At 38.6% G+C, this 12,551-nt stretch overlaps 1 protein-coding gene across 1 annotated transcript in view; it reads left to right on the plus strand.

Annotated features, from left to right (window-relative positions):
* The window catches only part of LOC101353074 (transmembrane protease serine 11B-like protein), a 25,352-nt gene that overhangs the window by 3,180 nt on the left and 9,621 nt on the right, over positions 1 to 12,551 (plus strand). Inside the window, exons 4-9 of the mRNA XM_004383366.2 lie at positions 4,632 to 4,750; positions 4,848 to 4,915; positions 9,115 to 9,272; positions 9,969 to 10,007; positions 10,692 to 10,866; positions 11,486 to 11,745. Of these exons, the coding sequence (XP_004383423.1) occupies positions 4,632 to 4,750; positions 4,848 to 4,915; positions 9,115 to 9,272; positions 9,969 to 10,007; positions 10,692 to 10,866; positions 11,486 to 11,745 (819 nt within the window). The remainder of the gene's footprint in view (positions 1 to 4,631; positions 4,751 to 4,847; positions 4,916 to 9,114; positions 9,273 to 9,968; positions 10,008 to 10,691; positions 10,867 to 11,485; positions 11,746 to 12,551) is intronic.

The raw sequence follows: 12,551 nt of genomic DNA on the forward strand, positions 1-12,551 counted from the left end.
CAAAGTTCCCAGGGATCCCACCGGTGCAGGTATGAGGTCTGGGGAAGTCGCTCTCAGGTGTTTCAGTAGAGCCTGGCTAGAAGGCGTAGATGTATACAACTTCTGGTATTCAGGGATCAGAAAGAGAAGGAAGATATAGAGAGATGAGAAACTGAGCAAAGAAGAAAGACAAAAAGGGAAAAAGAGAGAAAAGAAAACAAAACAAATTAAAAAAAAAAAAGAACAAGAAAGACCCCCCCAAAAAAAACAGAAAAAAAAAAAACCCACCAAAGAAAGAAATGCCATCAGGGATCCCTCTGCATGTCTGTGGAAGCTGAAGGGGAGTCTCCTTGCCATGCAGTTCCGCCTGGCCAGAAAGGGCTCCCAACTCAAGAAAAGGAAAAGAAAACAAACAAACTATTCAAAATGAACAAACGAGCAAAAGCCCCGGGATCCCACCAGCACAGTAGCCCAGACCGGGAAGCAGCTCCACACTCAAATCGAGCTCCGCAGCCCCTCAGGAGGAAGCAAAGATGGCGCACGGAGCCAGGCACTCAAGCAAAAGGAGGGGGAGGCAGTGAGAGGCAAGCAAGAAACCAAAAGAAGCAGAAGAAAGAAAAAAAAAAGCAACACCAGCAGCCAACAAATGGCACTCAGAGAGCCAGCTAGTGCGGGCTGGTGTTTCTGGACAAGAGACTGTGTCCATGGGAAGCAGAGGGGGCTGAGTGTGGGAGAAGAAGGGTAGAGAGTGGGAAAGCGTATATCACAAATTTCCAGCACTCTGCAGCCGCTCAGGAAGAAGCAAAGATGGCGCACAGAGGGAGACACTCGAACGAAAGGAGGGGGAGATGGAGATAGGCAAGGAAGAAATCAAAAGAAGCGGAGAAAAGCAACACCAGCAGCCAACAAATGGCACCCAGAGAGCTGCCCGCTCGGGTGTGTGGAATCCAAGCAGCCGGCGCTTCCCGGTCAAGAGACCGTGTCCGCGGGAAGCAGAGGAAGCCGAGCCGGGGCGAAGAGGGGTGGGGGGTGGGAAAGTGCACTTTGCAAATTACCGGTTGTTTTGTCTCCCGCTGGACGCTCTGTGAGGCTGCTTTCTCGTACCCCCTGTTTGCTGGTCTCCGATAGGAGTCCAAGATGGTGGATCTGTGCTGTTTTAGCTGGTAGGGGACCTCTGCATGAATCTCTCCTCATTCTCCATTCTCTGTCAGTTTTCTCACTCCATTTGGTGCTTGGCTGAGTTCTGTATCTCTTCATTTGATGTTTTAGGGTTTCAGAATTGTTGTATTCTCTGTTCGGCTTAGTTTTTCGGATCTTTGCTGTGGAGGGATGGCTTGGTGCTTCTGCCTAGAGCGCCATTTTGCCGGAACTCTGATCGATTCTATACTTTCTGAGTGAACTTCTCTTACCCCCTTACCTCCCATCTTCTGAAACCTTGTTGGATTTTTCTCTTTGTCCTTAGTATTTTGAAATTTCCTGGTAATGTGACTGAATATAGGACTGGCATTTAGTGGATTTTTTCAGTCTGGAAACCCAGATACTTCAGACCCGGGGAATTTTCTTAGATTATTTCCTTTCCTCTGTACTCTCTTTCTAGAGCTCCTGTTATTTGGATATTGGGTCTCCTGAATGTGTCTTCTAATTTTTAATATTTTTTCTTTCTATTTTCCAAACTTTAATTTTTCTTGGTGATTTTCTCAAATTTGTTTTGTAACCCTTCTATTGAAATATTTATGTATGCTATTATATACTTAATTTCTAAGAACTTTTTTTATTATCTAAATGTTCCTTTATATAACATTTTGTTCTTATTTTTTACAAAATCTTCTCTGAATCTAATTATATTGTTTGTTTTATTTGCCTGAATGGTCTGTTTTTCTCCAAGGTGATTTTTCTGTTTGTTTTGAGTTCAGCATTTCATATTAGACAATTTTCTCAAATACATGTTTATTTTTAGTCTGCTAATATATAAGATTGGGGATCAATGAGCCTACTGGAATTCTCTGTGATGGGGGTCCTGCTGTTTTGCTGAGAGAACACAAATTACAAGTTTGTTTAGGTATTTCTCTTGATTGGTCAGAATTTCCAGAAGGGGAAAAAACTTTCATTGTTTTGTACTGATATAATCCTGGTTGTTAGTTTTCTGGAGTTAAGTTGGTGAAAAAGACCAGCATATAAATTTTGAGTATGGTACACCTACTCTCAACTCTGTCTTTGTCTCCTTGATCTACAAACCTTAGTAGTTGGGAAAGACACTGGGATATATCTATTTCAACCAATATTCCTGGTTCTATTCCCATTTCCACCCCTACTTCTAGAGGTGCCTGGAGCCATTTGGTGTTATTTAGTGTAAAAGAGCATACATATTTACTTTCTCCACTTCTACCTTAGGGTTCAGGTTTCTTAAGTCTGTTAGGTCAGTTAACATTCACCTACCTGCCTCCAGCTTCCATAATGTTGTTATTATCTCCTCTGTCATTATCATTGTCCTATGGGTTCACTTCTTTAAAACAAAAAACAAAAAGGTTTACTGTAATTTTACGGTATGAGGTAGGGGAAAGAAACATATTTAAATATATTTGTTAAATCCATCATCTTTAACTGAATTTTCTAAATTCTTGAGTTATTTATTTTGATTAATATCCAGGTTGATTATGTGTATTCTTGAAGTCGTTCTTTTAAGGTTTTAAGCTGCTGTAATTCTGGGGATTTGGCATGCATTAGAACGTCTTTCTGTGACTTTTATTTGTCAGACCACTTGATTAGGCAAAAAAAATTATTGGTTTACATTATCTTTTCCTTAATACTTTGTGAATTTTGTCCACTGTCTTTTGGCATTTAGTATTGCTAAAAAGAAGAGTCTCATCTTTCCTCATTTGTAAATATAAATATAAATTATTTTGTCATTATTTTTTCCTGCTTGAATACTCATAGGATATTTTATTCATTGGATTTACCACATCTAGTCTGTCTTAGTTTTGTGTTCATCTTGCATCAGTTATTCTTGGAACACAATGGGCCTTTTAAGCTACAGATTCAAATTCTTTTGTTCAGTTCTTTTTTCAGGAAAATCAGTTATGCGTTTGTAGTTTGCTTTGCCTCCCATGTTGCTATTCCCTCAATAATAATTTTATATTATTTTCATTTTGCATTTTATTTTGCTTGTTTTCTCCAAGTCACAAAGTTTTCAATCTATATCTGTTGTCCAATGTGACTTTTATCTGTGATAGTTTTATTTATCTCTTCAGTTTCTTTACTAAATTCTGTAACTTACTTTTCTTCTTCACTGAACTATTGTTGCGCTCTTTTGTCTACAATAGTTTTAAGACTATGGGGAAGTATTTGTTTAAATGCTTCCTCTGTTCTCTTGATAATTTCTCTCTGATTTTTGTTTATATTCTTTCCCCATTTGGGATTTTTTTTTCCTCCAGTATCTATACACAATTTTCCTACTGGATCCTTTGTAATTATTATTTATTCTTCTTGGTTTGGGTCAGATGTTTTCTAAAAATACTGTGGGAAGTGGATCTAGGAGGAGGTCATAGACCAAGCGAGTTGTAGCTTATAGTTTGGTTTATTTTCTCAAACACTGTCTTATCAAGTCTCTTATTTTCTTTAACTCTAGGGTACATTTACCTGCAGTTTTTAACACTTAGAAAGCTGAGTTGGCCCCAAGGAAAGTTCCTTAATTTGCAGACTCTCTGAATTATGATATAGAGATTCTTGATTGTCTGCCTTCTTCACCCCAGTTTACCTTCATCAGATTCCCTCAGCTGGGAGACTAGAAAAATCTAATCTATAGCACATCTGCATTTTTTTGCTTTGGCCATTCTACAGGTCAAAATAAGTTCAACAGAAATAGTGCATGACTTTTTTCATATAGCTACAAAGAAGAGCCAAGAGTCAAAACTCCATCTGTCCAACTTCAAAGCCCACACCCAGTCCCTTCCTAAATTTTTACAAATACTAAGTTATTTGATATATGATACATCTTATCTCTTCAGAAAAGAGATCAATATGTACATACCTATGAATATGGTAGAGACTTTATAAGTGTCTGACATATAACAAACACTCAAAAAATAGTTACTGTTTACTCTGTATCTACTATGTGAATTCTTCATAAAGACTCCATGAAGTATCCCATTTTGCAGGAGAAATTGAGTCTCAGAGAGATTCAGTAATTAAATAAATTAAATTAATTACTGAATCTCTCTGAGACTTTAATTTATTTAATTAATTACTGACTCTCTCTGAGACTCATTTTCTCTGAAAAATGAGATACTTCATGGAGTCTTTATGAGGAATTCACATAATTGATACTTAATAAATGGTAATCATTTTTATACATAGTCTGGCAATTGATTACTCTAGACAAAGTTTCATTTACAGCATATAGTCCTATCTGTATCAATCAAGACGTTATTCTTCTTTCTAACCTTTATCTGATATATACCTGTTCCATTATTGGTACTATCAACACTCTCCACAAGTCCATGTTGTCTAATCAACTGTACCAGCAGGATACATAAGGGTTTATTAATATCTAATATGAGAACAATACTTACTAGTTGGTATTAACTGTGTAGATATATATGGATTTGAAGCTCACTCTACTTAAACAATTTTTGTATTATTTCTTTATCTCATAGAAGACAGGACCTACTATTATCAAGGTAGTTTTAAAGTGATGGATATCCCATATAATAGCAATTATGAAAGGGAGACATCACAAGAAACTAATCGTCTTAGCAAAATTCTTGAGACTAAGGTAAGTTGGCATTTTCCTATATTTGTTTCATTGTAAATTTTCTGAAATTTAAATATATTACTGGAATTACATGTTTGACTCTGTTCTTTTGTAACAGATGACGGAAGCGTTTCACAATTCTAACATTTACAGACAATATGTCAATTCTCAGGTCATCAGATTGGTGTAAGTAACTAACACTAACATTCAAAAAAGTGATCAACCCACCTTACATACTGTAAAAAGAGTCTATTAATATGTTACAGCCATTATCCAATAAGTCACTAATATTATTTGATTAGCAGCTGAGCACTTAACCACTGCACTCCCAGGGCTCAGGGCTAATATTCAGCATTATCTCAAAAGCCTAATTATTCAATATAAAACTAAAGATCAGACTGGGGCTATACAGTTGAGTCTATTAGCTTAACTGAGAATGCACTAATTTTTAAATTCAGATGATTTTTCCCTGTAGTTTCTTAAGTTTTTTTTTAATTTACTATAAAACTTTATTTTTTTAATTGTGCTTTAGGTGAAAGTTGACAGCTGAAGTTAATTTCTCATACAAAAATTTATGCACATATTGTTATGTGACACTAGTTGAAATCCCTATTATGTGACAGCACACTCCTCCTTTCCACCCTGGGTTTCCCGTGTCCCTCTAACCAGCTCCTGTCCCTTCCTGCTGTCTCATCTTGCCTCTGGACAGGGGTCGCCCATTTGGTCTCATGTATCTGCTTGAACTAAGAAGCACACTCTTCACTAGTATTATTTTATGTTTTATAATCCAGTCTAATCTTTGTCTGAAGAGTGGGCTTCGGGAATGGTTTTAGTTCTGGGTTAACAGAGCATCCAGGGCCATGACTTTGGGGGTTCCTCCAGTATCAGACCATTAAGTCTGGTCTTTTTACATGAATTTGGGTACTGCTGCACGCTTTTCTCCTGCTCTGTCAAGGACTGTCTGTTGTGTTCCCTGTCAGAGCAGTCATTGGTGGTAGCCAGGCACCATCTAGTTCTTCTGGTCTCAGGCTGATGGAGTCTCTGGTTTCCATGGCTCTTTTGTCTTGTGGACTAATATTTTCCCTGTGTCGTTGGTGTTCTTCTTTCTCCTTTGCTCCAAGTGGGTTGAGACCAATTGATATTTCTTAGGTGGCTGCTCACCAAAGTGGGATGTAGAACATTTTCTTAATAAACTTTGTTATGCCGATTGACCTAGATGTCCCCAAAACCATGGTCCCCAGACCCCAGCTCTTTCTTAAGTTTTTATGTCTGCAAACATTAGACCAATGTTTAATATTTATAACATTTTTATTTAGAAGTAACGTAAATATAGACCCTATTTTCTTCTGTCTTTCTACTTGCAAGTGAGCTAAATACTTTGTGGAACTGTTCCTAGAGTTCTTATAGACCAGAGGACAGCATATCTACACGAGGAATACCTTCTACACCTATTCCTCACTTATCAGCTCTCTCATTATCCAACATTTTGCATTTACAACAATAGTAAAAAATCTACTATCTGACTATTTTGCACATTAATGACACGTATAGCAGTAATGAATGCTGTGTAGAGAGTTATGCTGGCTGTGATGGTTTAGGTTATGTGTCAGTTTTGCTGGGCCATGATTCTCAGAGGTTTGGCAGTTAGGTAATGATATAATTTGGCAGTTATGTAATGGTATAGTTATCCTCCATTTTGTGATATGATGTGGTCATCATCCATTTGCAAATAACTTCAATTTTCGCATAGTGACCTGGTCTTTGGAACCTAACCATGTCGATAAGCGAGGTGTGGGTGCATTCTCCATAAGGAGAAGTAAAGTAACTATGCTATGTCCCCCAAAACATGGGGGTGGAGAAGTATGGAATAACATAGGGAGTCCTAGAAATAGAGTTAGACCCAAGTCCAACCTCTGCCACTTACTAGCCCTAGAACCTTGGAAGAGTCACTGTATCTTTTTGAGTCTGTTCTCCCATTTATGAAATACTGATAATAACACCTACTCCGCCTCCCTCATGAAGTCTCTAAATGATGCAAATGGTTAATGTGCTTGGCAGCTAATGGAAAGATTGGAAGTTCAAGTCTTCCCAGAGGCACCTCAGAAGAAAGGCCTGACAATTTACTTTAAAAAAAGTCATCCATTGAAAACTCTATGGAGCACAGTTCTACTCTGACACAAATGGGTCACCATGAATCAGAACTGACTCGATGGCAACTGGTTTTGCCTCCCTCATAGCAATGTACTCAGGGTCAAAGACAATAATGGGTGTGAGATCATTTATGAATTGTAAACACATTTCAAATGAAGACAATTATTATTTTTGCCTCTATCCACGCCACCAGACTATGTGTCCATACTTCTTTCCTTGCTCCTGGGACTCATGGGACTCCTGCAATTGCAGCATGAATCAAGGTCCCAACTGGCATTAACCTTGAAGGTCTACTGTAGTATTGGAAAGAAATAGAAGACTAAAATCGAAGGGCCCAAGTACATCTCAGAGGTGACTGTAACCACCAGAAAACTTCTGTTTTGTTTTCCTATTCATGTAATTCCAGTATCTATAGGTAGGTCTGGTCCAGAGGACATTAGGGAGAGACCACAGGACAGAGGTTTTTACTTTCATACATCCTGCTATAGTAATCAAACTTGTGTCAGCTGAGGGCCTCTTAGGTATGGTTATTGAATTATATGCCAAAAGGTTGTACATCCCTTGCTGTTGTTGTGTGCTGTCAAGTCGATTCTTACTCATAGCAATCCTATAGGACAGAGTAGAACTGCCCCGTAGGGCTTCCAAGGCTGTAAATCTACGGAATCAGACTGCCACATCTTTATCCCACGGAGTGGCTGGTGGGTTTGAACTGTGGAACTTTTGGTTAATGGCTGAGCATTTTAACCACTGCACCACCAGGGCTCCTTCGGGCATCCTTTAGGGACACCCAAAGCATAATAATGCCACTTTAGACACTCGACTGAGATCTGCTTGACAATTCCTATATGTCCACTGGCCAGCCTTTGGGGCTGCCCACGTCTTTTCCAATTCCAAACAATTCTACCCTGAATGCCACAGTCAGAATAATCTTTCTCAAGCACAGTTTTACTGAATAACTTCTTGCTGCTGTCACTCCTTAGCTAGCATTAAGGTCCTCTTTCACCTGAGCCCAATTTTCTGGGCAATGTAGTCACTGGATGATTAGGCATAGGGAGACAGAGTGCATTGTTCAAAGTACCCAGGTTATGAAGTCAGCTGTAGTGAATCTGAATCCTATCTTGTTGTTAATTGCCGTTGAGTCCATTCTGACTCACGGTGCCCCCGTGTGTGTAGAGTAGGAGTGTTCTGTAGGGTTTTCAGGCTGTGATCTTTTAGCAGCAGCTCATTAGGCCTGTCTTCCAAGGTGCCTCTGGGTGGGTTTGAACCTCCAAACTTTCTGCTAGTTGTCGAGCACTTAACGGTTTGTGCCTTTCAGGAAGTACAATAAAAACCAAACCCATTGCCACTGAGTGGATTCCAACTCATAGCAACCCTATAGGACAGAGTAAAACTGCCCCATAGGATTTCCAAGGAGCATCTAGTGGATTCAAACTGCTGACCTTCTGTTAAGCAGCCAAGCTCTTTAACCACTACCAGTAGTTGCATAATCTTGAGTACATTATGTAACCTCTCAGAGCCTCACCCTTTCCTTGTTTATAAAGTGAAGATAATGATACCGATTGCTGTAGAGTTATTGTGGAGACTAAATGTGATAATATTATTTTTTTTAAAAGTTCCATGAATATAGCAGGTGCCAGATAAATGCAAATTAGTATCATTGGCATCCGGTTTTTCTGGAGCACTGTTCTCCTTACACTGCTTGATGAAACTTTCCTCATACTTTAAAGTCCAGTATGAATGACACCTCTTCCAGGAGAATTTCTCTGATCCTTTCAATAAAAAATGATTTATCTGCCCTCTGCATATGTGCAGATAAGATCAATATCTTATCACTTCTGCCTTTATTATAATTATTTGTAAACATGCCTTATGTTCCCTACTAGCCTGAAAATTCCTTGAGGGTAGGAACTGTATCTTAGTCTCCTTTGTATCACCCAACAGCTCCTAGCCCAGGTGCTTTCTTATAGCCATTGTTCAATAAATGATTGATGGATGCATGAATAAATGATCCCAGGTCTTAGTGATACCTCCACCTGTGCCTCAGCCCTTTCCTATTTTTCAGATTTTTAGAGCTCCTTGTCCTCTAAATTGAACTATATAGCTGCATGCTTAATCGAAAAGGAAGGTATACACACGCCCACGAAAGAGAAGAAGCCAAGATATAAAAGATCAGGGAATGAGAAAGAACATGCTATTTTTTAGCAACATATGAAAACTTTGTTTGTTTTTCCTAGTCCTGATAACAATAGTGTGACAGCTCAGATATGGCTGGTATTCAAGGCTTCCAGATCAATGAAGGAAAATACAAGAAGAATTGAAAGCATCTTAGGTCAGATGCTGAGGAACCATTCAGAATCTGTGACTACAGATCCTAATTCTCTTAGGCTCGTAGGTAAGCTAATGTACTAGATGGGAGCAATATTATTTTCATCTTTTTATCCCTAACACATATCACAAACACCAAGCACAAAACTGATCCTCAAAATGTATATTTTATTCATTGAATGAGTCATTATTTTACATCAGAGTAATTATTTGTATTCTCCGTTTTTTAAAAACACTTTCAAATAACAATAATGCCATTATCTTGAAATTGGTTCTGGGGAAAAAAAAATCTGCTTCTCATTCTAACGAGATGTTAAGACTTAGTTCTTATAAGTAATGATGTGTCTTGCTATTCTTTTCATAATCTCCTCCAACTTTCAAAAACAGCATTGGGTCTGCCATTGTAAGTCAGGTCACATTTTTAGAATTATTTTTGTGTACTGACAGGAATCAGGTTCACCTGGGGGAGCTTCCTGATCTTCTGTGGAAAGATACTGACAGTTTTCCACTTTGAATGATGTAGAATGCAATTCCAATTAAATAAAATAGAAGTTTGTCACGTGCAACTATCAAAATGGTATTTCCATTTCACATATTCACAGGTAGTAGAAGAACAATCCCAGTAAACCAACGTTCTTTCCTTTCTGTTGGCACTTTCTCCTGGGACGCTGAATTATTTCTGGAATTCTTGCTCTGCTGGATCTACTGTCTTACTCCATTGGCCCTGGGGTCAATTTACCATGGTCTTTTTGTTCTATTTCAGAAATCAGTAAGGTCAATGCTGAAAAGATTATCAACAACCGTAAGTTCAGATACTTTCTAATTAAGTGTATGAGATGATCTAAAACACGTGATAATTGCCAAGATTTGATATTCTTGGCCAGAGAAGTCCAAAGTGCTTTATATATAATAACTCATTTAGTCCTCACGACAATCCTACAGATACATACTATTATTATCCCATTTTAGAGATGGAGAAACGAAAGCAGAAAGAAGTGAAATAATTTGCCCAAATTTATACAGATTGTAAATGATGGGGCCAGAATTCAAACCTAGGGAGACTGGCATTACTTTATCTGCATGTTACAGCATAAGAATTCTCCAAGCGCCAAGATGTCTTGGAGATAGTATACTGCGTAGAGGCAACTGAGGGGCTGCTAGTGATTTCTGTACAGCCTATATTCTGTTCCCGTCAGTGTAAGACATTGCCAGATAGGACCATACGAGGACATCTTCGCTCACTCTCTGCTTTGTAATCAAATATATATAACCTTCCTATTCTCATTGGGGTGCACTGGTGGCCCAGTGATTAAGAGCTGTGGCTGCTAACCAAAAAGTCAGCAGTTCGAATCCACCAGCAGCTCCTTGGAAACCCTATGGGGCAGTTCTACTCCGTCCTATAGGGTCACTATGAGTCGGAGTTGACTTGACAGCAACAGATATGGTTTATTTATTCTCATTGGAACAATCCTGATCTTTTCCACAGGTTGTGGGAGACAAGCAAGGATGTCGGCTATATATGACAGAGTCAAGGGAGGCTCCAGTGCTCAGGAAGGAGAATGGCCATGGCAAGCAAGTCTCAAAATGAATGGCAAACACTATTGTGGGGCATCTTTGATCAGTGACAGATACCTGGTTACTGCAGCTCACTGCTTTCAAAAGTAAGTTTACTATCTCACCTAAGGCTAGAGTGACCACAGGCCCTGAGGCAGTTTCAGTTTACACACGATTCTTATCTCTCATTATTCTACTCTTAAACTTTATACTCCAGACATCCAAAACTACTGGTAGTTGCTAGAACACATTATCTTGTTTTATACCTCCCACTCCCCACACAGTTGTTTTATCAGCCTGGAATGTCTCTCTCCTCTGCTCATCTCTAAGGCAAATACGATTCCATCACGATTTCCCTGAGAAATCTTCCATTCCCTCACACATACAGATTTAAATCCTCCTGTTTTGTGGTCCAACTAGACTTTATATATACAACCATTTAAGCAATTATTATAACTGCTCATATGTCCATTTTTGCATTTAGACATTAAGCTCCTTGAAGGCAAAGGCTATTTTCATCTCTGTATCCCCATTGTTTCACATAGTTTATGGTGTAGAGTCTCACACAAGATTTTTTAAAACTGAATTTAAAAATTAGATTATATCATTTCTAATAGCTTATAGAGCAAATAAATATTAGTGTCACGAAAAGAGTACAGTAGATGCAGAACATATTTCTATTATTTTGAAATAAAGACAAAGGACATGATTTTTTGTTTCTTTAAGGACCAAAAATCCGAAAAATTATACAGTCAGCTTTGGCATTAGAGTAAGCCCTCCCTACATGCAACATTATGTTCAGAAAATAATTATTCATGAAGACTACATCCCGGGTGAACCTCATGATGATGTTGCAGTTATATTGCTCACTGAAGAAGTTTTATTTAATAACAACGTACATCGAGTTTGTCTGCCTGAAGCCTCGCAGATTTTTCTACCAGGCGAAGGTGTTGTTGTAACAGGATGGGGAGCACTTTTTTATAATGGTAAGTCCAGTGAAAACTTAACATACCCATGTAAGGTACAAAAGCAACAAGAAAAGTTAATGATGCAGGTACAGAGTTAAAGGCATTATTTATCTCCAGATGGCCAGGGTCGGGTAATACAAGGCCATCTCCCAGGAGACTGTGCATATGTAGTTATGAATTTGCAAACTGCCTTGATCTAGAACATTTCAAGGGAGCCCTGGTGGCATAGTGGGTAAGCACTCAACTGCTAACTGAAAGGTCAGCAGTTCAAATCCACCAGCCAGCTCTGCAGGACTAAGATGTGGCAGTCTGCTTCCATAAAGATTTACAGCCTTGGGAACCTATGGGGCAATTCTCCTGTCTTATAGGGTCACTCTGAGTTGGAATCTACTTGACAGCAATAGGTTTTGTTTATGAGTTTGTTTGTTGGTTTGTTTTTTTAAGAACATACCAAGGGGACCAGTTTGGTCCTAGAACCTCCTTAACCTGGAGAACCTAATTGAGAAAGTTCTGGCCCAAAGATGTAAGAAGAGAGATAAGGACATAGGAAAGAAGCATAAGAAACATGTATCAAATTATACTTTTAACATTTCTTTTTCATTGGCTTAAAGGAGGGAACTGAATGGCCTTTTTTATACTAAGAATAGGCAAGAGTCAAATACAGGTCTTAGGCACAGAGAACAAAGCACAGTTCCCATCCTGCTCTGTTTCAGAGCAACTCTTTTTTTTTTTTTTCTTTTAAATATTTTATTGTACTTCGGGTGAAGGCTTACAGAACAGATAGGTTCTCATGTAACAGTAACACACATGCTGTTTTTTGACAT

The sequence above is a fragment of the Trichechus manatus genome, unplaced genomic scaffold, assembly GCF_000243295.1.
Source record: "Trichechus manatus latirostris isolate Lorelei unplaced genomic scaffold, TriManLat1.0 scaffold00108, whole genome shotgun sequence".
Taxonomy (NCBI): domain Eukaryota; kingdom Metazoa; phylum Chordata; class Mammalia; order Sirenia; family Trichechidae; genus Trichechus; species Trichechus manatus.